The 24,680-nt window shown below is 52.2% G+C and overlaps 6 protein-coding genes across 6 annotated transcripts; 3 read left to right on the top strand and 3 right to left on the bottom strand.

Moving 5' to 3' along the window:
• Nucleotides 1-872: 872 nt before the first annotated feature.
• On the top strand, nt 873-2,989 carry HER10_EVM0013293 (uncharacterized protein; the record flags this gene model as incomplete). Its single annotated transcript, XM_035482656.1, has 7 exons — nt 873-1,293; nt 1,354-1,536; nt 1,595-1,929; nt 1,990-2,114; nt 2,196-2,491; nt 2,596-2,697; nt 2,784-2,989. The coding sequence occupies 7 exons, from the start codon at nt 873-875 to the stop codon at nt 2,987-2,989; spliced, it is 1,668 nt and encodes a 555-aa protein (XP_035331105.1).
• A 758-nt stretch (nt 2,990-3,747) lies between these two features.
• Nucleotides 3,748-6,725, top strand: HER10_EVM0000709 (uncharacterized protein). The gene is made up of 3 exons (XM_035482840.1): nt 3,748-5,310; nt 5,369-5,416; nt 5,483-6,725. The coding sequence occupies exons 1-3, from the start codon at nt 4,244-4,246 to the stop codon at nt 6,096-6,098; spliced, it is 1,731 nt and encodes a 576-aa protein (XP_035330375.1). The 5' UTR covers nt 3,748-4,243; the 3' UTR covers nt 6,099-6,725.
• A 159-nt stretch (nt 6,726-6,884) lies between these two features.
• On the bottom strand, nt 6,885-8,240 carry HER10_EVM0010354 (uncharacterized protein; the record flags this gene model as incomplete). The annotated part of the gene is made up of 3 exons (XM_035479817.1): nt 7,925-8,240; nt 7,398-7,771; nt 6,885-7,309 (listed from the first exon to the last, which is right to left on the bottom strand). Exons 1-3 carry the CDS (start codon nt 7,951-7,953, stop codon nt 6,885-6,887), a joined length of 828 nt encoding a protein of 275 aa, XP_035330938.1. The 5' UTR covers nt 7,954-8,240.
• A 1,070-nt stretch (nt 8,241-9,310) lies between these two features.
• HER10_EVM0011682 (FAD binding domain-containing protein) lies at nt 9,311-11,356 on the bottom strand (the record flags this gene model as incomplete). Its single annotated transcript, XM_035481106.1, has 5 exons — nt 10,933-11,356; nt 10,449-10,873; nt 9,756-10,392; nt 9,549-9,679; nt 9,311-9,481 (listed from the first exon to the last, which is right to left on the bottom strand). Exons 1-5 carry the CDS (start codon nt 11,336-11,338, stop codon nt 9,311-9,313), a joined length of 1,770 nt encoding a protein of 589 aa, XP_035331013.1. The 5' UTR covers nt 11,339-11,356.
• Nucleotides 11,357-12,102: 746 nt separating this feature from the next.
• Nucleotides 12,103-14,167, top strand: HER10_EVM0005562 (uncharacterized protein; the record flags this gene model as incomplete). Its single annotated transcript, XM_035475173.1, has 5 exons — nt 12,103-12,376; nt 12,436-12,597; nt 12,659-12,907; nt 13,029-13,296; nt 13,357-14,167. 5 exons carry the CDS (start codon nt 12,103-12,105, stop codon nt 14,165-14,167), a joined length of 1,764 nt encoding a protein of 587 aa, XP_035330677.1.
• Nucleotides 14,168-14,674: 507 nt separating this feature from the next.
• Nucleotides 14,675-24,471, bottom strand: HER10_EVM0000289 (beta-ketoacyl synthase domain-containing protein; the record flags this gene model as incomplete). The annotated part of the gene is made up of 8 exons (XM_035470077.1): nt 14,675-14,792; nt 14,858-15,573; nt 15,639-15,869; nt 15,937-17,547; nt 17,606-22,969; nt 23,023-23,605; nt 23,711-23,977; nt 24,074-24,471. The coding sequence occupies 8 exons, from the start codon at nt 24,469-24,471 to the stop codon at nt 14,675-14,677; spliced, it is 9,288 nt and encodes a 3,095-aa protein (XP_035330350.1).
• Between the last annotated feature and the right edge of the window lie 209 nt (nt 24,472-24,680).

Here is a 24,680-nt window from a genome sequence, read left to right as displayed (position 1 = left end):
ACCCGCGTCGAGGGTCACGCGGCCCCGGACCATCTTTCGCGCCACCCCGTTTTGGTCCCGTCGGGCTAATTAACCCCATTGCGGGGAAACCGCGGGGGGAAACAAGAGGCCCATCGAGATCTTTCCCCAGACTTCCAGCCTCAGACGCCCGAGATCCATGATGGTGTCGCGGGGAAACGGGGAGACTTCTTTTTCTGACAGCTCTTCCCCAGACTCCACCGACACGCGGGCGCGGCCCCGCGCTGGGGAAGATCAGAACCCCATGGGCACAAGATTCTACCCCGGGCCTGTCGAGTCAGAAACCGTTGAAGATACTGAGTCGACTTCTCGCATGATGGCTGGCGGATAGGCACATTCTGCAACGGGCCACTGAGACCACAAGGGGTCCTTGTTCCAGACCCCCAAGCCTCTTCGTGGTGCTCCGGGCTCTGAGGCGTGGGTTAGGGGTAATCAGGCCAGATGAGTTATCAAACACATGTGAATGGTCGAGTGCTGATCGTGATTCTGCAGCGACCATCCCGAAATAGGGTGGCAGTTTTTCTGACTCGAAGCTTCGTTGATCTATTGGGTTCCTAATTGGGTTATTGGTGATTGGTCTTTTCTGACACGTCTTGTTTGCTTCCTAACGCCAAGTCGGGATGCTTTGTTGGATGGCAGCTATTGCGTTCTGACGCAGTGATTTCCTCATGCGCCTCGCTCGATTTGTCGAAGAGTTGCATTCGAATCTGTCCAGAGAGTATTTACCAAGCCTTTGAGAGCGGCCCCATCCTTATCTGCTTTCTCAAAAAAGAAACCCTCCTCCTCTACTTCATTTCTTGTGTGGTGAACAAGCCAGAAGCGGAGCCAGAAATTGGCATGACAAACACAGAAAAATGGCAATTACAAACCTCCAGATCCTTCAGGCTCATGGCCTGTTTTTCATTTTAGGCACTCAGCTCCACGTCTTCGTTTTCCGCAAAGGGGAATGGGACACAGCTACTACCAGACTCTTTAGGAACTTCACACTGGGTATTGGGTTGCTGACGGCGACCCTTTCCCGGGGAGCTCCTGAGACTTTCCAGACCAATGCGGCTGCGCTCAAGACAGCTGGGTCTCTCACGGCAGCGCTCATTGCTGGAATCTACACAAGTTTACTCGTGTACCGTGCGGCATTCCACCGGCTCAATGGCTTCAAGGGGCCGTTCCTGGCGAGGCTCTCGAATCTGTGGATCACCTCGCGAGCAGTCAAAGAGTTGCACATGTACACCGAGGTCCAACAACTCCATGAACAGTATGGTGACATTGTGAGAATTGGTGAGGGACTCTGTTAAATCTTATTCTACCGATGAAGAATGCTAATGTCAATGCCTTAAGGCCCGACCGAGTTGTCTATCAACAATCCAAAGGCCGTTCTTCCAATCCACTCGAATCGCTCACCATGCACCAAAGGCCCATGGTATGGAGTCTTGCATCCCATGTACTCGTTACAGCTCGTCCGAGACAAGCAAGAGCACGCACAGAGGCGCAAGAGTTGGGATCGAGGGTTCAGCTCGAAAGGTAATACAAGAGTTCGCCCCGAGACGTTTTGGGGCTTCGCAACTAACAATAGGTTTAGCGCTTAGAGACTACGAATTCCGGGTTGCCGACTACACCAATCAGCTTCTTGCAAGTATTGACAAGAACAAGGGAAAGCCATTCAATATTTCAGACTGGTTCAACTTTTACAGCTTCGATGTCATGGGAGACCTGGCTTTCGGCAAGTCCTTTGGCATGCTTAAGGAAGGCATCAAGCACTATTTTATGACTTCCTTGCATCAAGATATGCAGGCTATTGGCATGTTCAGCCATATGCTATGGCTCTTCCCCATCTTCAAGAACACGCCAATCTTGAATGAAAATAACAAGCGATTCTGGAAATTTGTCACATCTCAGGTGGACGAGAGAATCGCGGTATGATCTGCCGATGACCCGGGTCGAGGGATATGCATGCTAATTGTCATCAATTTTAAGAACCCCCCTGACCGCCCAGACGTCTTCTCATGGATCTTGGAGGAGTATCAATCCCTCAAAAACCCGACTTGGCAGGATACCCTCAACCTATACGGCGACGCGTATCTTATCATCGTTGCAGGAAGGTAAGTAATGTCTCGCATCCCACTTTGATATCCATGGTGCTGGGTCAACTCAGCTGACGTTGTATTTACGAATTCGTAAAGTGATACGACAGCTGCATCCCTTACTTGTCTCTTCTTCGAGCTAGCCCAAAAGCCGGATGTCTACCAGCGGCTAAGGGAGGAGATCGACGACTACTTTGCGCAGAATGCGGAGCCTGAACACTCCGCACTGTCAAAGCTCCCGTACCTGCAGGCGTGCATCGACGAGACGTTGAGGCTTCATCCTCCCGTTCCGTCGGGTGTGCAACGCATGACCCCGCCCGAAGGCATAGATATTGACGGGACGTTTATTCCGGGTGATACAATCATCCAGGTGCCTACGCACACCATGTTCAGAGGCAAGTCTCAAAAAGAAACTGTTCCATCTTCAACCGTTGTCTCGGCTGATGAACCACGACTGTCGTACAAGATGTTGCTTGCTGACTGTGGCAAAAACAAATAGACGAGCGCCTGTTCCCGCAGGCAAACGACTTCATTCCCGAGCGGTGGACCTCCCGGCCCGATCTGGCCAAAGACCCTGCCGCATTTGTTCCCTTTGGTACCGGTAAGCACTTAAAATCATGACCTCCTCCACCTTTTTGGGCCGATCGGTGCGACGTGAGAGCTGACGACAAGGATGAATCATGGCAGGCAAGTACTCGTGCGTCGGAAAGCAGCTGGGCTTGATGGAGATCCGTTACTGCGCCAGCCAAATTATTAACCGATATGATGTTGCATTCGCCCCAGGGCAGAAGGCAGAAGCGTTTATTGATGGCAAAAAGGATGGTTTTACATTGTCGCTGCCGCAGTTGGAAGTGATTTTCAAAGCGAGGGAGGCGGGAAAAGTGACAGCTTAGCAAATGAGTGAGAGGTATGTGACGATTGGAGGTAACACAAGACTGCTAAGGCTGGAATGTCTTATAAGCCATGTTTAATATGTGGGCGAGGTATCCGAGGTATCCAGTGACATATCGCAATTTGATAATCGACGTTGCAAAGCCAACAAAAACCCACTTTACGCATTGATAAATCTGGCAGTTCGGAATCGAGTTTCGATAGGGCGCAAGGCTTGGTGTGGCTACACGAGCTGAAGGGTCTGCAGGGGATGGTAAGGCTTTAGTAGGTTGCTAGAGAAAAGTAGACTAGAAGTTCCGTCCGGACACGGCATCCGCGGAATGTCGAAGTAGTGCTAATTAGCCCCCGTTGGAGCTTGGCTTGCTTAGGAAATCCTTCTCTAAGTGCTAGCACAGTTGTCGACTCTTGCGACTGAGACACTCTAAGACCAATGCGATGGAGTGGAGGGTGCGGGCCAGCATTTCCCTCCATTTCCCAACTGCTGATTTGTCGCTCTGCTGGGCTAAATTGCGTGCGGAGCTATGGCGTCCGAACTCTATCAGAGCCACGCAAAGCCACCGATGGCAGAGTTTAAGCCCAATGTCACATAGGATTCCCAGCTCAGCTAGACCAGGGCAGGCGAGACAAGGCAAGGAGAGTGAGACAGAGAGAGAGCGAGAGAGAGAGAGAGCTGCAGGACAAGCAAGTGTCACTGTACAGCACAGCAAGGGTGGCCGCATTTTACCCCACATTCTTTGGTCTTTCTTCTCAACTTCTCATCCACCCCTCTTCCCTCCTTGCTACACTACCATATTCTCAGACTGTTGTATCTGTATTCGAATGCCTGTCTAGAGGTGTGGCCGGGATGCCCGTCCAAGCCCTGTCTCTGCTGCCTCTGACTGTCTGTCTGTCTCGATACACGATTGGTTAATTAAACCTCAAGGAGTAAGCTTCCTTTTGTCTTTTCAACTCCCGGTCCCCTTTCTCCCCATTAGTATTGATGCCCGCCCGATCCACTTCTGCACATCTACCGTCAACTTTCTTCGAGACTATCCGGACCCGTGCCCGGGCTAGTAATCGATATCTCATCTTTCCGCTGACAAAACCAAGCTTTCCCATCATCCGCTTGCGAAAGATAGGGCCCAAACCAGCGGACCACGCGAGCAGAAAGCACAAACACTTGGCCCCTCAAGCGCGAACGCGCTTTTATTCTCGTTGACTCTTTCCTCTCTTTTCTGCCCACAATCTTCTTTCATAAAGGAAGAAGGAAAAGAGCTATGGCGTCCAATGGACCAGACGATGATGCCCCCACACCATCAGCAGCAACAGGAGGAGGAGCTCCGCCAGCCAAGGTCCCCTCCGAAAAGGAGCTCGCCCGCAAAATCCGGAAGCGCGAGCTTGACCGCCGGGCCCAGCGGCAGGCTCGCGAGCGCACCCGCAACCGCATCGCCGAGCTCGAGGCCCAGGTCAAGGAGCTCCGAAAGGATGACTCGACGAGGCTGTCGGCCGCCATGGAGCAGCTGGCCGCCGTCACGCGCGAGCGGGACGGCCTGTTCGACACCTTCAAGTCCATCGAGCAGACGATCCGCGACCATGTGCTGCCGAGCCGCCCAACCCCAGCGACACAGCAACGCTCGCCGCCTCCCACCGTGACAGCGTCAACATCCCTGCCGCGAGCAGGCTCAGCAGCCTCTCGGGATGCGACTATGCTTACGGAGCTCTCGGCGCCAACCTACACCGCACCCATGGGCCTGCTGCCCGAAACCCCCGCCGCCCTCGACGTCCACGGTTTCCACGGTAGTGTCAATGGCGCCGTCGTCGGCAGGGTGCCGAATGGGTTCCCGGCATCCAGCATACACGCTCCCAGCGTCCACGCACCTAGCTCCACGTCGGACAGCCAGGACTTTGTCGACGACGAGGACGACGACGGGGACGATGTCCCAGACGATCCCAATCTCATAGTGCCACCACCCGAAGCGCACTGCGACTGCGTCACTGTCCGGACCCCAGCGGGCCCAGCGTCTCCGAAGGTGAATGTGTGGCGGGCTGTTAACCAGGTCTTGGCAAAGCGGTGTCGCATATCGAAGGAAGCTCACGCGATCGAGGACTCCAACGACGAGGACATCCCCGTGCGGGTACTACTCGAGGGCTGGGATGCCGTCGCGAAGTCACGGCCATTGTCCAAGTTGTGGAGAAAGCTCCGCAGGGTCGACGAATTGTGCTTCATGACTTGCCCGCCGACAGAACGGCTGGCGATCCTTCGAACCATGCACTTGCTGCTGCAGTATCACTCCGATCCCACCCCCGAACGCTATGCTAAGCTGCCCACCTGGTACCTGAAGAGGTTTGTCAAATAACGGCCTGTATGTTGCTGTTCTTAGACGTATGCTGATCTATTGCAGACCATCACAGGCGATGCCACATTCTTATGCCATCGACTTCTTTGTCTGGTACGTCAATACACCCCTCTGGTTATTGCCATTTATGCTCGATTGCAGTTCCTAACAACCTTTTAGGCCAGGTGTTCGGGAACGGTTCGTCTTTGGACAACATCATTACTGCAACAACCAGTTCTGGGAGCTCTTCGGCCCCAACTTCCACCTCCTCTGGCCCTATGAATTCCGTGACGCGTACAAAAAGAGCGTCGTCACAGGCCAGTACCAAATTTCGCCCATGTTCGAGCAGAGGATATCGGACATCAACGCCTGGACAATGGGCATGGACTTCTTCACACGCTTTCCCGAGCTCATCGCCGACATCCCAGCATTCCACTCCGTCGCCCAGGCCCTGACGCCCGCCGTCACCTCACCGCCCCCGATCCACCATCAAGCGCTGCCTCAGCAGGCTTCCCTATCGCAGCTAAAGGAGCGCGACGAACGTCTTCTTCTCGAGCAGCAGGCCACGGCGGCAGCTGAGGAGCACCAGCAACAACAACAGCAACAGCAACAGCAGCAGCAGCAGCAGCAGCAGCAGGCCAACCAAGATGTCATGGATTGCTCTCAGGCCATGCAGGTGTACCCGGGGAGCCTCTACAGCATGGCGCCTCCCGGCTTCATGGACGAATTCATCCCTCAGGGCTATGACGCGCACGGCCCTGCTGGAACGTACGGCTCGATGCCTGGGTACTTTTGAACTGGTGATGAGCACCTGAAGGATTGCAAGATACGATCTCGCCCGTCGCCAAATTGCTCACCAACAGTTCACGCGTGAACGGTCTAGGCGACGATGAAGCGATTGCCCAATGCGGAAAGGCATGCGGCTGAAGGATGCACTGCATCGACTGAGCTAGCTGCACGTCATGTTCACTGGCTTAGCTGTCAACGTGCCATGACAGGCGTTTCAGAAACGCGACCCGCCGTTGTGTCACCCACGATGTCGGCGGCGATCCTGACCTGTCGGCAAGCAGAGTTTCTGGCTGCAGTAAGGGTCCAAGACCACGACTAATCAGCGCCAAAGATCGATCCGAGACCGATGCCCTGCGCCACGATCTCCAAGAGACGCGCCGAGCCGGCTGTTCGCGGGGAAAGGCTTGAAAAAGCGGCAATTAGACGCGAGGGGACGAGAATGCGGGTACTGTACGACGCAGCCTATCGATGAACTGATCGATGTATATCACGCCCAGCTCGGATCACAGATTGCGTGCGCTTCCGCGACTGGAGCTACTAAGGTTGCGTCTGCGTACTACTGTTGGAGCAAAATTTACGATTTATGACTCAAGGATTGGGTGCTAATCAGCACCCATCATAAACAGAATGGCAGCCATTTTGACGTTTACCATACGTTCGTCAGGGCAACATGCCGCGTGTATCAAGATGTACCATATTAAAACTGAAGCGTGTTCAATATCTTCATGCATTCATATTCCTTGACTACTTGCGATGCAGTACAATTTACTCGTTCATATCTAAACTACCTGACTTAGGAAAAGAACGTCTTTGGCCGCTCCAGAAATTCACCATCCAGAATAATGTCGACTTTCTCATTGTAAAAGCACAGCAGACCAGCGATCCCCGCGCTCTCCTGTGTGGGAAGCCTGTAATACCAGATCAAGTCGCTGTGCTCTTTGCCATCCACCACAACACTGTAATACTCAGCATCGCCCTTGTAAGGGCACTTGGTGATGAGCTTGCTTTTTCGCAAAGCTGACTGATCAACCGACGCTAAGGGCAGGTAGTATCGCGTAGGCAGCCCAGTTTCCAGCAAATGAACGGCAAAGTTGGTCTTGGCCACGGTCTTTCCGGCGACCTTGATCTCTACAGGCCGCGACGAAGGGAGAATATCAATGCGCTTGTAGGGATCCTTGGGGTGGACGTAGATGGGCGTCTCCTCCTCGAGCCACTGGTCTGGTGGTGTTGAATAGTGGTTTTTTGTCAGTTCCGAAGGTACATGACGGAGATTACGGAACTTCCGATGGTGGCTGAGACAACATACCCATACTGCCGAACTCAAGCCTTATCAGACCCTTTAGGGCACCGCTGATCTCTCCATTGTCGGAAAATCTCAACGCCCGATCGGTGGTAAAGTCGTTTTCACCGTCCCGCCCAGGAACGGTCACTTCAACGACTGCCGCCGCGGCTTGGGATGCATCGACCGTGGACTGGATGTCTTGCTTGTCTTTCCAACGGCAGTTCCGTAGTTCAGTTACGGGTACATAGTACTGCGGATATGCAACGTGTTCCCAAACATGGACTGCTTTGGTGGTATCGACGACGCATGTACTGTTTAAGATGACTCGGACTCTGCGGGCGGTAGGTTGAGTCTTGTGAGGGCCATTTGTGAGAAGATGTCTCGCGAGCTCAGGGAGGCTAAGGAGGTTTGGCGTTATTTTAGCTTGTAAGAATTATACACATGATTCGTCTGCACTTGACCTATGATCTCGAGACCCTGGTATGGTGGTTGACGGGAAAACAACGCGATGGAATGAGATGCATCACCGCCCGACATGAAGAGTGACTTACTCGGCTCGGAACTGTCCAGGTTTAGACATTTTGCCCAGTTTTCGGTTCGCTCTTCCGTTACACTAAGGTAGTTTAAATGAGCTGAGCTACGAAAAAGCAACTGCACATGAATGTTTGCTTCTGATAGAATGAAGTAGATTTGAGAATGCCATCTCGTCTTCTTTAGTGTGTATCAACCCCGCGCTTCTCCCAGTTGTGACGTCTGCCACTTTACGTCAGCATTCTCGGGCCCGCGTGGTCCGGATAAAGCGCCGCCTCGCTCCGTTACTCAAGGCCCCACATCTCCGGTGGTTCGTCTTTTGCTACTAGCAGTCTCGGGCAACTTGTTTTAAGTCACTTCATATTTCTCAATACGCGTATGTTGCTCATTCTTCTGATTTGAAATGTCTAGAAATTCGAATTTGTGAATGATGCATATATTGCGATAGACCCGACTGGTACAAGTTGAGGTCTCGGCCGTTTGAATTATCGCTGAATACCATTCTCTCAGCAAATTGACGCTGCATGTGACGAGGTGGTAATATGTCCAATCCCATCAATCATGTGAACCCCAACACGCGGCTCGTTAATCTGGTGGAATCAACAGCCTACTCTAGCCGGGCATTACCGACTTTTCCAAAAGTCTAGAACCTTCCCTCAGACTTGGTGGCTGAGACATGCAGAAGATGTGGTTGCAACGGTTGAGACGGCCAGCCTCCAGACAAGTGTGTTTCCGGGCTGACCGCTCCGAGAAGTGGGGGATTGCAGACCAGGGCCATCCGAGACCACCTCGAAGCCACCAATTTGTGTCAAAAGGAAGGGTGTTTACCACTGAGCTGGCGCCACAAGCCATTTTCAGCCTTGTTTTCGTGGTTTCATGCATCAATGTCCCCTTTGACCCCTTTCCACTAAGTCTTGGGCAAATATGACGGACCTTAACGCAACGTCGCGACCTTGCTGGCTTAGTGCAGTCTCACCGGCCGGCCGGTCGGTCTAGTGGGCCTCCGGTATCCGGGGGAAACAGTGGGTCATATGTCGGTCCCTCAACACAAGATCTTGGCCTTCGGTCGACCAAGAGATGTAGCCACACCAGTGGTGGACTCTTCTCTCGACATCCTCACACTTCATGAATTTAGAATGAAATAATCCCGAAGAGTACTGCATAAACTGGTCCAACCTCAATGGGCTCCTGATGGTTACCTAAGGAGTTCGCATCCGCGTGGGGTTGTACATAAGGCTCTCACGTTTGACAAGACTTAAAGTACTGCGATCTAAAGCGCGTCAAGCGACCTTGAGACTGAGAAGTTGTTCTTTTTCTCGAGGGCACATGTGCATGGACTCATGGAGCGCCCAAGGTTATAGTAAATTGTAAACAGTCCACAGTGGTCTTCATACTTAGTTGCTTGTTTACTGAACCCTGCAGAGGCGGCCGTCGCTTTTTTCCTCCCAGCCTTCATTTCCCACACAAGTTTTGCACCACAAAACGTTCTTCGGATCAACACTGCGCTTGATCTTGGACAATCTCGGGTAGTTTGAGCCCCAAAATGCCTGCTGCCAGTTCTTCTCAAACGGGAATCCCTGATCAAATCGTTAGCAAAACCCCTGATCTAGCTGGTTTCTCTACTCATCAGTTTGAGAAACTTACTTCATTCATGTACGATCCCCCATCGGGCGTCAGTTGGCGAAGAGGCTCGAACCTAGCGTCCAGAATCTCCCTAGCTTTCTCTCCTGCTACGGGATCCCATGGTTCGTATCCCCAGCCCTGCCAGGTGACTGCTAATTATTAGTCACTTCTCCTACATGTGCATAAGGCCATGATAAAGCCTTGAGACTTTTCTGGTTGGCTACTCACGCGCATGAACATATGCCTTCCGCCAGGCCGGATGGACAGAATTTCCCCCGCCGCGGGGCTTCGCTTCATTGACACCCTTTCCAGCAACCAGGTAGGTTCCAAGCCAGCCATCGTTGAGAAGAATAGGCTCCAGTGCACTCTTCAGTGCGTCCAGGTCAGTTGTCAGGGTCTTCTTGTCTAGGAATCGTGAGATGAGATAGACAGAGCCCCCGGCCTGACCGTCGTCAAAGTTCTCGGCATACCAGGCCGCGAATGAGTCGTACGGTTGAGTAATAGTCAGCAAGTTGACCTGTCCAGGCCACCGTTCCTGGATGGTTTTGTTGAGTGGCTGAAAGATCTCGTTAATCTTGGCCGTATCTTGGGTATCCAGAATGATTGTTTTGCCCATCAGACCGGCAACTCGCTCTGGGAGACCAGGCAGTGGAATCGGCGGCGTTGAGTTCACGGTAGCCATGAGATAACCTGATAGTCCAGAGTCCGAGAGGTAAGGCAGCTGAGAAGCGGCCCAAGTGGCGAGGTCCAGAGTGAAAGGAGCCTCAGGAACAGTGAAGGCCATGAATAAAACCATAGTGAGCTTCTTTTCAGGATGCGTCTTGACTGTGACAGAGGTGAGAACCCCATATGTCGAACCTCCTCCCTAATATTACCATGTAAGTAGATAAACAGCAAGAGATCCCGCAATCCAAGACTTACGCCTCGCATGGCCCAGAACAAGTCGGCGTTTTGATCTTCGTTGACCGTGATAAGATCGCCGCCGGGGGTAACGACCTCCATTTGCAGAACGTTGTCTGCCGCAAGACCGTAATGGGGTGCTAAGATGGAATGACCACCACCTGTCACAAAGCCACCCTGTGAAACGGTCTTACCTCCGCCGCCTACAACAGCGCGATTGTGTTGGCTCGCTGCAGCGTACACATCAACCATCTTCGCTCCAGCTGCGGCGGTGATGGCATCGCCAGGTATAACCTTTCCCGACCCAACTAGTTTGAATTGCCCCTCGTGATACTGGATCTCATTGAGATGGTGCGTCCAGATGGAAAGGGAGCCGGGCGCGATTGAGCGCCCGAGGTAGTCATGTCCACTGCTCTTGACAACAAGACGGACTTGATTCTTTCGCGCTGTGCATGGGTTTTTGTTAGTTAAACTTGTTTCTTTCTATTATGGATGATGCACTCACCAAAATCTACAGCTGTCTTGACATGCTTCGCCGTGGTTGCGTTGACCACATATGACGGATAGCCTGCTCCGCTGCAAGGGAAGCCATCGAGAGGGACACAGGTGTAGTTGGTCCAGTTGTCCCACATCACCGAGACGGGGTCCTCAGCATGGAACTCAAAGGTTCTCCAAGCCGTGAAGAGATTGGCGCACTGGTCTGCACTATAGTTCGGCTGCTCCGGGTGACAGACCCCGCCTGGCAGAAGGGGTCTGAAGAGCCGCCCATCGACTGCCTTGTTCAGGCGAGACCAATCGTTGCTCGAGGGCCATGATGTGGTGCCTGGAAAGGCCTTGCACTCTAGGGCTGCGGGAGTTGCCTGCACCATTGCAGTCGCGCAAAGCGCGAGGAAGAACTTTGAGAAAATCATGCTGCGTGTTCAGGAGTCCGCCAACCACCGGTTTTTGGAGGCATAGGTAATCAATTTGAAAAGCTCTCTACACATACTTTATCTATCTCTGACACGGCTATAGGACCTGGCCTGATGTCAATAATGACAAGAACGCCAAGGCAGAGTCATTGTATATGCGTGCCCGATCCTTCGGTGTGAAAGGGCGCAGCAAGGCGGCAAACTGCACCACATCAAATGGCTTTCTGGCTGGCCAGCCAATCACCGTAGCCCGTATTGCTCTCATCAAATCAACTAGTAAGCAATTGTGTTCGTCCAGCATGAGAGTTGTAGATGGTACGGAACAGCGAACCGAGGGGCTGATTTCAGGCTATACGCTGTGAGGCAGTAGTCAGCGTGCCCTTCTGGACCGACGGTACCGTTCCCGTTGTTTCCGCAGGATTACTCCTGAAGGATTCTAAACGTAGCCTTACGCGGGGTGCTGCAGGATTCACGCGCTAGTTCAGGTGTGTATCTTATTACTGAATGCAGTCATCCGCGGAAGAGCTGTAGGAACCAAAGACCCTTTCGGCAAGACGAGGTTCATCAATGTCCCAACTTGGACATCAGTCTTGTTTATGGGAACTTTGCGTTATGACTGACAACCAGATGGGCCCCGAACAATCTTGCCATGGGATTGCTTATTTCCCTCTGTCTTCGGAATAAATGAAATTCCCCAAATCTCGTAACACTTGGGCCGCTGCTGAGTGAGTTCTAGGAGTATGGAGGCTCAGACAAAAGATACCATGGACATTTCCATGCCGCCTCAATTGGATAGCGACGAAAAGAAGAGCAATACCCATGAAGTTGTTGTCAACAATGATTCTAAAGAGAAGACGAAAAATCTGCAGAACATGAAGGGACCGGGAAGCCAAGAAAATGATGTAAATGAGATGACGACTGTTGAGGACTCAGACGAGTCGCAGACTCAACAATATGCTACACCACGAGAGCTGGCTCTTCTATCAACAGTCTTCACCATTGCAACCTTCATGATAGCCATAGATGGCAGTATACTTGGTAAGCTTTTGCAATTCCTCGGACTCTGGAAGTCTTTAGACTTACGATGCCCTGGCCAGCGACGGCAATCCCCAAGATAACCAGCGATTTCCATCGGCTCAACGACGTGCCGTGGTACGGAAGTGCGTATCTCTTCACAGAAATGGCATTCCAGCCTACGTTTGGTCGCTTGTACACTTTGTTCAATGCCAGAGTTCTTTATCTGACCTCCGTCATCATTTGTGAGTCAAATTCGTATCTAGCTGCAGAATACGGCCTCTGATTAACTGTGGTGTTATGAAGTCGAGGCAGGCTCGATTCTCTGCGCTGCCTCGCCAAACTCTGCAGCATTGATCACGGGGAGAGTCATATCTGGTATAGGGGCCGCTGGCCTGCTTTGCGGCAGTCTGTCAGTCTACGGAAGGTCAGTTCCTTTGCGAGCTAGACCGTTCGGAATGGCCCTGGTCACGAGTATGTACGGCGTCGCAGGAGTTCTGGGACCGACTCTCGGAGGACTCATTACCGATACGCCTCGTCTCACCTGGAGATTTTGTTTTTGGTAAGTTTTGAACCGATGACTCGCTCTGACAGTGTTCTAAATTCTGAACAGGATCAATCTACGTGAGTAATGAAAGACTAGCGACCGAAGCGGATCCCCTGACAGTCTGTCTAGCATTTGGTGCCGTGACATTTGGAATCGCGTACAAGATTTTGAGAGCGAGGACACCGATACACGGTCAACTCCCGTTGCGTCAAAAGCTGAAGAAGCTCGATCTGCTTGGCGGGTTTCTTCTCATTGTCGGCCTAATCAGTTTGTTTTTTGCTCTTCAATGGGGCGGGACTAAATACCCTTGGTCTGACCCTAGGGTTTACGCCTGCCTTGTGGTGTTTGGTATTTTCATCACAGCCTTCGGGGTGTTGCAGTCGAGAAAGAAAGAAGAGTGAGTGAAAAACAACAGATAATATCCACACATCTTCGATATCAGCTGACAGGGGTCAAGAGCTACCATCCCCATGCGGATCCTCTCTCAGCGAACCGTGGCCATCAGCTGCACCTTCAACATGCTCATGTCCATGGCACATAATACTCACATGTACTATCTTGCGTTCTACTTCCAGGCAGTCCTGGGCACAAACGCGGTGACGTCGGGTGTTCGCTGCCTCGCATACGGAATACCATGCAGTATCGCCATCATCGTCACAGGGGCATGTGTCAGCTCAAAAGGCTACTACGTCCCCTTCATGTGGCTCGGATCCAGCGTCTTCATCGCCGGGTGCGTGCTCCTCCAGAGACTCGACAGAGAATCGTCGATGGGGCAGTGGATCGGCTTTCAAATCCTCAGCGGAGCGGGCATCGGGCTCGCGGAACAGGTCCCCTTCATTGCGGTACAGGTTGTCCTTCCCGACAGCGACATGCCGACAGCGTGTGCCATGGTCGTATTCCACCGCTTGTTAGGTGGTGCAGTGGGACTTAGCGTCGCTTCTAACCTCTTCTCTCAGGAGCTCTACCGTCGGCTTGCGGGAGTGCCAGGAGGTGTCAACGTCGAAGCGATACAAGATGCTGGTGCATCTGACCTAGCGAAGGCGGTTCCCGCGGCTGTTTTACCGTTCGTGCAAAAGGCGTTCAGTTATGCTATCTCTAGGGCTTTCATCTTACCCGTTGTCGTGGCGGGTACCTCCTTGATACTCAGCTTCGGCATGCAGAGACGATGGATTCCTGACGATCGGGTGAAACCAGGTCAGGAGGCCAACACTGGCGACGAAGCTGCCACTGCGCCGTTAGATCAGACAAGGGATGAGAAGACAGTGTAGATATGCATACATATCTGAGAGTATACAGCATTGACGCCAGGTTAGAAATGAAGACATTTGAGGGCTATACTTGCACTTATCGTTTGTGGTTTGAAATCGTTCTGCTGGATTCAGTGACTGGTTCTGAAGACATCATGTCAAAGTTGAAATCGTTCTGTGCCAACAATCGTAATGCAAGAGGTCTTCAGTGGGGTAGGCTTCAGCAGCTACAGGGGCTACACTGCACTGAACGTCAGGGCCCGTAGCTAGCTCCAGCATGCTCTCCTCTCAGTGTTGTTGCCCCTCCATCACTTTAGACATTCGCATCATGTTCTTGGTACTTGATGTATTTACCACAAGAAAACCAATATACTATAGATTTGAATTGACACTCAGAAGCGTACCCGGAGAATGATAAAATGGAGTAAGTACATAGTTGTTGAGGAGGATAATTCAGTCATAATAAGGTGCATCAGTCAGGCGGATATACAACTACTTTGAGTCAAATGAACAAATGAACCGCCAAAATCAGTGCGAAATCCACCTCATGCCGCGTCTATCAACGTCTTCAACACCGAAGAGGCACGTTGCAAACAGTCTGCCCACGCAATCACTTCGTCTTTCCCAGTGACCACAGAGAAATGAGCTCTAAAGACCAAATTGTTAGCTTCATTTGCAAAGCAGAGTTATTTCAGTAAAAAGGTCACTTACCCTCCATCAGTAACATAGTACGTCATCCAGAACCTCTTTGGGTTCTGCATGATGAAGCAAGACTCGGGAGATAGCCCATCGGTATTCGAGAACATCTGGTTGGGCTCGACAGTTTGCTCATAGAGCGGATTCTTGAAGAGAGCAGGCAGATCCTCGCCCTCTTCTGCGCAGAGCTCGAGGGCCCTGAGCGTCCGCTGGTAGCATCGACCCATGAACGCGTCCTTGATGATCTGATTACGAGCATTGGCAGCCGCGACCATCATGTCGAAGCGTTTGCGCGCCGGAACGCTTTCGTCGTCTGCGATGGTACAAAAGTCCGCGGTGATCGGCGTGTTGACTTGCACAATGTCAGGCCGTCCCTTGTGGTAGTGCGACATTGAGATGGCCTCCCACGATTGGGCATTGTAGCCGTAGTAGTAGTAGTTGGCGAGAAGACCCATAAGGTCATAGACGCCTTTGATGGGGAGGTGACGCTCAAGGAGAATGTCTTTTCCAAAGTCGGAGAGCACGATGTCTCTGTATCCGAACTTTGAGATGTCGTTCTCGAAACGCTGTCGCACATGTTGAATACGCGCGTCCAAAGCCGGTGTTGTCTTCAGAGTGAACTCTCTGGGCGAGGAAACAACGCCATTGGTATGGCCGTTGACCTCTCGGGGTGGCTTATAGGTCATGATGCCTTCGACAATGGCCGTTTGCATCGCGAAGAGAGTCATTGCCTAAGTACAAGTGGTCAGAAAGTTTTACTCCAAAATGGGTCAGGCATCGATGCGACCAAGCTTACATCAATCATCGTGTGCTCCACATATGTGCCAGAAGTTGCATTCTTGCACACCACGAATGCGATGGACTTGTCGACCCATCGATTGAAACCATTGAGCATCATCATGTTGTTGATTCTCTCCTCTGCATGCGCAGGCTCTGTGTCGTCAAGACAAACGAGAAAAGCTGCAGCCTCTACCATAGCTATGGTCTCTTTGTTGGCATTGTCAAGGTCAATTAAGGCTTGCCGGCTCTGTTATTGATGAATCAGTCTCACCATCACTCATAATTTGCGTGTGAATAGACTGCAGCGAACTTACCTCCGCCCATGAAGTGCGGTCGTCGGTGCCAAGGATACTTGTCCAATTGTCATCGAGGTCTTGATGAGCCAAGAGAGCATTAAAAGTCTTGGTCAATGTTTCGACGGAAACGTTATGATCTCCATCCATGAGTTCGACCTTGTAGATGTGTCCGCGATAGAGGACCGCCATGTAGTCGTTCCCAGGGAATTTAGCCATTCGATCCAGCGGAACGCCAGGCAGGCGAGCCGTGTTGAAGATGTACTGCCAAAGATCGGTACAGTTTGCCGTGAACATGTACGCCATGGGCTCCCATCGATCGGATTCGAGATCCTGCTTGGCTTGGAAGGCAATGCTTGCAATCATGGCTGCTCGCTCGGCTTGAGTATGGCCCATATTCCCGAGAGGGTGGAATGCCATGAAGTTATTGAAAGGCGCGAGCGGCATGCGTCTCTGCAGATACATGCTTTGAAGGAAGTACTTTTCCTGCCAGTTCTCGATCGCGGGATCGTGAGCCTGCTCATGCAAACGGCTATAGAACTTCCGACCAATGCTGTCCGGCTTTCTGAATTCGGCTACATCGTCTTCGATAGTCTTGAAATCTTCGGCGGAAAAGAACATTCTTGACTTCTCCAGGTAATCGTCAAACATGACGTCAAAGTCAACAAGAGGCATCTTCTGAAGCGTCTTGATTGCTCGACAACAATGGAAGTTATGGTTGGTATCTGGTGCTGCACTTTCGATGGCCAAGTCGGCGACCTTCACGGCTGTGGACGTTGCGGTCTCTTCCTTCTCCGCAACAGCCGTCTCAGTGTCTTTAGGGACAAGTTTTGACCTGAGGATGATGACCTTGGCCAGACTCAAGATGTTGACAGCGTCGAGAACCTCAGATGTCTGGAGTGTCGCCTGGAAAGTGCGAGAGAGGAAGTTCTTCAACTCGATGGCAACAAGTGAGTCGAGACCAAAACTCTCCATCGAAACATCCGGACTGATTTCTTCAACGGGCACAGCAGTGAACATGGCAAACCGCTGGCAAATGCCGTTTACCACGATGCTCTTGACTTCCTCGGGCGAAGTGGCTTGTTGGAGCAACTTTCCAACGTCAGTGGCAGCTTCCTTGGTCGGCTCTCCCTCCTTCTCCAGGTACGGAATCTGGCTGAATATGGGATTCGCAAGAGCCATCTCATCGTGTACCGCCTCCATCGACTTTCGGTCGAAGCCAAGTATCAGCTGGTGGAGATCATCCTCGTTTGCCTGAGCGCTCATAGCGTAGGTCAAAACGGCAAAGACTTCGTCAAACGACATGAGAACAGAGCCGCGTCTCATAGCGTCTTGTTGCGCAGGAGGCAGTGAGGTGATGGCCAAGGATCCGTCGACCGCACCGAGGTTCAACGCGATGTATCTGCAGCTCGATCCCTTTTTGCTTTGAGCAAATGCATCCTGGTAGGCGTTACCGACAGCGTAGTTCGACTGTCCAGATTTTCCGAGGATTGCGGTGATAGATGACAGCATAATGAAGAAGTCGAGGGAGTCGGAAGCGCCAAAGGCGTTGTCGAGGTTCTGAGTTCCCTGGACCTTGGGCTCGATCGAAGTCATGTAATCATCGTGAGACATGATTTCAAAAGGATGATCCTAGAAATGACGTGAGCTTCGTTGTGCGAGAGAACTGGGATGTATGACAGAGACTTACCCTCAAGACCATTCCTGCGTGGACGACTCCTCTCACCGGAGGAAGTTTCTCTGAACATTCGGCAGCGGCTGATTGCACTGACTCTTGATCTGTCACATCACAGCGAATGATGTGAAGCTCCGATCCGATGGCGCGCAACTCTTCCTCGAACGCAAGCTGGTCCTCTTCTTCCAAGTTGCGACGAGACAAAGTTACCACATGTCCCGCACCGTGAGTGGCTAGGAATCTGGCGATTCTTCGCCCAAGGTCTCCGAGACCTCCAGAGATGACATATGTGCCATTCCCATCTAAACGGAGAGGCTGTGGACATGCTAACGTCAACTTGACTTGCGTCTGCTCGTCGCAAACGAGAACAACCTTGCCAGTGTGCTTCCTCGACTGGATCAAACGGAAAGCGTCCTCGATATCGGTCATGGGCATAGCCGTAATGGGGGCCACAGGCTTTAGAGTGCCCTCCGCGAACAATGAGAGTACTTTATCGAGCGTTTCTCGCATCTTGGTCGGCTTGAGTCGGGCCAAGACGGTCAAGTCGACAGCAGCAAACGTGACACTGTTGTCGAAAGGAACCATGCTGATTTCGTTCTTCCGATAGATATCAGACTTGCCAATTTCGACAAAGGTTCCTAGTGGTGCAAGAACAGCAAAGGAGTCATGGAGTGATTCGCCCGACAATGAGTTCAAGACGCAGTTGACACCTTTGCCCTGGGTGAGTCGCAGAATCCCCTGCTTGAATGTCCGAAGTCTTGACGAAAAGATGTGGTCTGGCGGGATGTTGAAAGTGTCGATGAGCAGTTGACGCTTTGCGCTACTGCCCACAGTGCAGAAGATCTCGGCTCCGATGTTCTGGGCAAGTTGAATAGCTGCTTGTCCGACACCGCCAGAAGCGGCGTGGATCAGAATGGTGTCTCCACGCTCGAGGCGAGCGACCTCAATGATGCAGTGGTAGGCGGTGCAGAAGATGACAGGGATTGATGCGCCCGCGGAGTAGGGCATACTATCCGGAAGATGACAACTGAAGTTCCCATCGATCCGTGGGTGACTAGAGAAGGGCTCCGCAAAGATTCCGCAGACGCGATCGCCGACGCGGAACTTGTCCTCAATGGCAGAGCCCACCTTGCGAACAATACCGGCACATTCACCGGCCATTGTTACACCAGGTATCATCTGCCCCATCGCGATGAATACATCCTTGAAGTTGACGCCGTACGCCCTAGCCTCAAGCTCTACTTCGAATGGTTGCAGGGGCCTCGATGCCGTCTCGTCGTCGGCGAAACGGAGACTACTGAGGAGCCCCGGCGTCTCAACCTCGAGCTTGAGAGGCCTATCCGCCTGTTGGAAAGGCCCGGTTTCCATTCCTTGAGCGTATATTGCCCTCTTGACCCAGTCATCGAACTTGGCATCCGCATGAACTCGAGGAATGAGGAGCTGGCCGTTACTGAAGGTGTATTCATCCTCATCGGATCGTGAGATACTGACGGGGGTGGCGAAGGAACTTCTGATGATTTCTGAGACCTGGGACACCAGCACCTCCATTTTTGACAGAACGTCGTCTTGTACATCGACAGTAACAAAACGCATAGCCGAATTCTCTCGTCGCACGACTCTTGCGAGGCCGCTGATCATGCCCTTCGCCGGATCATGGGTTTCGGCACCGCTTTCTTGGCAGCTTAGCCACAGTACGCTCTTCGTCTTGGTGACGAGGGCGACAATTTGGGCGAATTTGTCGGCACTTGGTGCAGCAAGTATGGGGTCCATCGCATCATCGAGGACAATGTGGATAGCATCAGCGTTGACTGGCTCAAATGCCCAACCATCCACAGAGCAAGCAAACCCTAGTGCGGTCATGTGTGCCACAAATGCATCTGCAAGAGACGCAATCTGGCCTAACTGCGACTGGGAGATGATGCGAATTGAGGGGAAGTCTTCCTTCGTTGGAGACTGCTCCTCGACGGCTGAGGCAATGATCATGCTTGGTCTTGTAGCAGGGTCTCGTTGGCTAGGAGTCACCTCCTGGAAGCTGTGATGCTCCAATCGGGCATGCCAATCGACCTCTGGTAGGACAGGAGAGTCATCATGTTCACCTTCGACCGGCGATGCGCGAAGGACCAGTCTGCCTCGAGGCTTCAGAAGCGTTCGCCAGCTACTCAGGGACTCATCAGCAGAGCCATGCTCAGCCTGGGAAGCAATAACTAGGTCGTAAGATCCCTCTTGGAAACCTTGCTGTGTAAGATCCTTTGAATTGTCTAAAGTCTTGAAATCGACTCGATCAATCCATTGGCGGAGAGACGCCCTGGCTTGATCCAAGGACTCGATGTGGGATTCAGCGCTGCAATATGTATATCGGTCAAGAAGCAATCCTTCCGGACGATCAATCGCTTTGAGGAATGGCAGCGCGATGTCTACTCCAGATCCGGCGCTCAAATCCAGGATCTTCATGCGTGGCTGCTTGAAGGCCAGAAGCTGAAGATACGAGACTAGCTGGTTTGGCTCGTCTCCTTGCTGTAGTGAAGCCAGAAGGTCGACGTCAGGTTTCCATTCGAGAGCATAGCTCATCTTGCGAGAGAACGGCAGGGCGCCCTCGTCAACTGGAGCTTCGCCGATGCCCCGAAGTGCGCCACCGCGAATGTCTAATACGGGCACCAGTGGCGCACCCTCTGTGACTTCTTCGAAGACCATGATGTCGATGCTAGCAAACCGGAAGCCTTTCTGGCCCATGGTAGAGCACACGGTCCATTTGGTGCCGGGTGTACTGCTGAGTTTGCAGTTGATGATCAGATCGTCGATGCTTGTAGGCATCACGGGTCCGTTACCAACGTCTCTCCGGTACAGTGGAAGTCCAAGTTGGAAGACTGTATCGAGCGAGGCTGGGTGGATGACATGCTCTTGCTGATGCTTGCGAGGCATCATGCTCTTCACATCGGGGATCTTAATCTCTGCGATGCCTCCGCGGGAGCCAATCTGCGCTGACTCTATGCCGGCAAAAGTAGGGCCATAGACGTTGCCGTTCTCGGTGAAGTTCTTGTAAAGTTCTTCGCCGCTGATCGTGGTGTTGCAAGCATTGATGATTTCCTGAAGATGTTCGAGGCCTCTTGAATTTGCCATGGTCTCTTCGCGGTATCCCTCGACTTCATCCTCTTTGGCCGACCACTCAACCATGATGTGTCCCGCGCAGTGCTCGTGCCACACATCCTCCGGTGATAGAGCCATGATGCGAAATGTCTCCCATGTACGGTCGGTTAGACTTTTGGCGGGTCGCAACGTCAAGAGGACTTCGACATCAGATGTCAGTCCATCAGTGCGACGTTCGGGGATCATGATTGACTTGGTAAACGAGACATTTTTCAGATGAATCTGAGAAATGACACCCTGGACCTTTCTGTCGACGCTGATCTGGCGCACTGCCTCTACAGCCATAGAGAGGTATCCAGAAGCAGGAAAAATGGCGAAGCCATCGACAACGTGATCGCTAAGCCACGGAAGACTTCCCACTCCAAGAAGGTTGCGCCAAGTGGGTTCATGGTTGGTAGTTCCCGGGACACGAAGGCCGAGAAGGTCATGTGGTGGGTGCGCGCGGAAGCGATGCTCCTTGCTGAGCTTCGATTCGTAGAGGAAGCTCGTGGAGTGATCCCAAGGATACGGGTCAAGATCATCAACCAACGTAGCAGATTGATTTTCTCCCAGGGTCGCTTGTAGCGAGACCGGATACCCGAACTCGAATAGCTTGCCGGCTGTCTCAAGAAAGGTGATCGCGGCGTCACGGCCTCGAGACAGAGTAGATAGGTAACTTGACTTGAAGCCAGTCAAATTGAGCCCCTTGATAGTCTGCCTGACTGGACCTGCTAGAGCGCCGTGTGGGCCCACCTCGGTCAATAGAGTGAGGGGCGCTGGCTCGAGGTCAACGAGTTCTGTGCGGCACAGGAGCTCCAAGGCATTTCCAAAGCGAACCGGAGACACCAGGTTGTCAACCCAGTACTTAGCATCGAAACCAGATGTCTTGTGTGCAACGGCAACAGAAGAGTAGAACTTGATGGCAGGGTTCGGAGTGCGCGCTTTGATGTGAGCAATGGACTCGAGATATTCGGCTGCAACCTTCTTCATGTGATGAGAGTGGTAGGCCGTGTCCACCTTCAATTTGCGGTTGAATATGGACTCTTCGTCAAGAATCTGCTTGAGCTCGTCGATGGCAGTCTCGTCTCCAGAAATGGTTGTGCTAACAGGGGAGTTGACACATGCGACGCAGATGAGCCCTGTCTTGGTCTGCTCAATGTATTTCTTGACATCGTCTTCGCCCAAGCCGACAGCCATCATCGCGCCTCTGCTCGAGATGACACGCGCGCATGCCTGCGACATGAAGCCGCGCCTGAACGATATCTCGAGCGCAGTTGCGTGGTCCAAGGCCTCGGCAGCATAACCAGCAGCTATTTCACCGCTGCTATGGCCGAGGACAAGATTGGGGAAGACTTGGTAGCTCTTGAGGAGGTCTACCAATGCAATCTGAATCGCTGTAGTAGAGGGCTGGGAGATCTCAGCCTGACCAACTCGCGAGTTGTCGTCGTCTTTGGAGAGCTCTTCGATTAGACTCCAGTCAGCCCCAAGATCCTTCAGGATCTTTTCCGAATGGAGCATTGACTTTCTAAAGACCGGATTCTCCCTGATTAGCCCGCGACCCATGGCATGCCACTGTGCTCCCTGCCCCGTGAAGAGGAACACGGAGCGGAAGTTTGACGCTGCCTTGGTGATGCGAGGTTTCTGTTCGAGAAGGCTGATGAGCTCATCATGGCTGGCCGCTGCGACACTTGATCGAAATTGCAGCTCTGATCTGCGAGTCGACAGAGTATAAGCAAGGTTAGAAAGTGAAGAGGCGTCGTCATGGGAAGAAACCCATCCTCGCAGATTGGCCACCATGGCTTGCAAAGATGTCTCCGATCGAGCTGACAAGACGAAAAGCTTGGGAGTGGACAAGGTCCTCCCATTGGCAGTATCCGAGTCGACCTCATCGACATGGTCTTTGGTTTTGCCGTTGAGACCATTGTGTCCAATAGTCCCGTGAGTTCCGTTGGTCTCGTTTGATCCGTTTATGCCATGATCCGGAGACGTAATTTCCTGCACCTCTGTATGTCCGTTTGTGCCGTTTTCTTTCGTGGTATGCCCATTAGTGTGTCCATTTGCATGTCCATTGGTATACCCATTGATATGCCCATTGGTGCCATTGGACTTCTCTGGAGCCAGTACGCTGTCCGCTTTCTCGTAGCTGGCTGGAGCTTCCAGGATGACGTGGGCATTTGTTCCACCGTAGCCAAAGGAGTTGACAGACACACGGCGGGGACCAGTAGACTCAGGGAGTGGAACCATTTCAGTAGCAATCTTCGGGTCATGGTCAGCTATAATCTAAATAGTCAGGGGAAAGTGTTTTTTACCTTGATCTTGCGCTCTTCTAGATGTAGCGTAGGCTTCGGCTTGATGAAGTCAATGTTGGGCGGGATTGCGCCATGCTTCAAGATTAGAATGGCCTTCAGCAATCCGGCGACACCACTTGAAGCTTCAAGATGGCCAATATTTGACTTGATAGAGCCAACATATAGACCGTTCTCGCGTTGGCCTTCGGGACAGAAGACTTCCGCAATGGACGATATCTCTGCGCTATCACCTGCTCCATTGTTAGGCACCGCCTTTGCTAGATACACGTGATGGAAAGCAGAGGGAGGTGAATGTAGAGCTAGGACATAAAGTGGAAATCCCATACCAGCTTGAGTTCCCGTACCGTGAGCCTCGACGTACACAGTATCTGCTGGGTTTAGCCCAGCATTTTTGTACACGAGGCGCATAAGATTCGCCTGGGCAATGGGATTGGGTAGCGTAAGGCCGACTGTCTTGCCGTCCTGGTTCAGCCCAGAGTTCCGGACAAGGGCATGAACCCGATCACCGTCTCTGATAGCATCTTCGAGACGCTTGAGAATCAGAGTGACAACGCCTTCGCCTCTTGCGTAGCCAGCGCCGCGGCTATCAAAGACGTAGCATTTACCATCCGGATTGGTCATGCTATGTCCACCTCGTCAGCTCTTGTTCTTAATTCCTAATCACACATATCAAAGGGATGAGACATACCCGACACTGCTCATGGGGATAATCTGATCAGGGGTAAGAACAAGTTGGGTACCGGCGACGATAGCCATCCTTGATTCTCTTGCTCGGAGCCCATGACATGCCTGATGCAAGGCTACCATACTTCCTGAGCATCCAGTGTCGACTGTGCTTGATGGGCCGTTGAGATCAAAGACATAGGATATTCTGTTAGAGAGAATTGCTATTCCTGTGCCGATCATATGGGCCTTGGGCGTTCTTGCTGTGTCCTTGTAGCCCATTCGTTCAAAGCTATATGAATGCACACGTTAGACCGAATGTGCTTCCAGCCTGGGTGGATCTGTCCCCTGAGGGGCACTCTCGCTGCATCAAGTAAGAAGAACTCACTCAGTAGCATAAGCTCCGACGTGTACAGAAGTATTGGATCCCTTGATACCGGCAATGGTTTGCCCAGCATTCTCGAGAGCCTCATATGTCGTCTCCAATAAGATGCGCTGCTGTGGGTCGAGGCAGTGGGCTTCATGAGGGTGTACGTTGAAGAACCGCGCGTCAAAAGCAGTAATATCTTGATCCAAGAAGTAAAGACCCCTGAAGTTGACAGATTCTTTTGCCTCGGGGTCGGGGTGATAGAACGCATCTTTGTTCCATCTATCTTCCGGGATTTCACGCCAGCCACTTCGGCCCTCTGAAAGCATATTCCAGAGTTTAGAAGGATTATCCGAGCCACCAGGCAGACGGCATGCCATGCCAATGATGGCAATTGGACTAGGTGATGGCTCCGTCATGTTTTCAAACGGAGTAAGAACAGCCTCAAGAGGTATGCTTCAACAAGGATTTCGACGAGGAGATGGCGACAAGCGAGAGTTCGAATGATTCCTCGAGGTATTCGAGCTCCAGAATCTCAAGAATTTAATTATTTGTGCTTGGGTAAAGTGATATTTAATGCGAAATCAATATCTGCCCATCATTTGATCCTACCTACATGGAGGTATCC

The sequence above is a fragment of the Colletotrichum scovillei genome (genome assembly GCF_011075155.1).
Source record: "Colletotrichum scovillei strain TJNH1 chromosome Unknown Contig00008, whole genome shotgun sequence".
NCBI classification, from domain to species: domain Eukaryota; kingdom Fungi; phylum Ascomycota; class Sordariomycetes; order Glomerellales; family Glomerellaceae; genus Colletotrichum; species Colletotrichum scovillei.
Note: the sequence above shows the minus strand (reverse complement) of the source record. Positions and strands in the feature narration are given on the sequence as shown.

Excerpts from the sequence above, each read along its gene's own strand:
- HER10_EVM0000709 (XM_035482840.1), top strand. The coding sequence starts at position 4,244 with ATGGCGTCCAATGGACCAGACGATGATGCCCCCACACCATCAGCAGCA. Across the intron at positions 5,311-5,368 it reads CCCACCTGGTACCTGAAGAG|ACCATCACAGGCGATGCCAC; the intron begins GTTTGTCAAATA and ends GATCTATTGCAG. Across the intron at positions 5,417-5,482 it reads GCCATCGACTTCTTTGTCTG|GCCAGGTGTTCGGGAACGGT; the intron begins GTACGTCAATAC and ends ACAACCTTTTAG.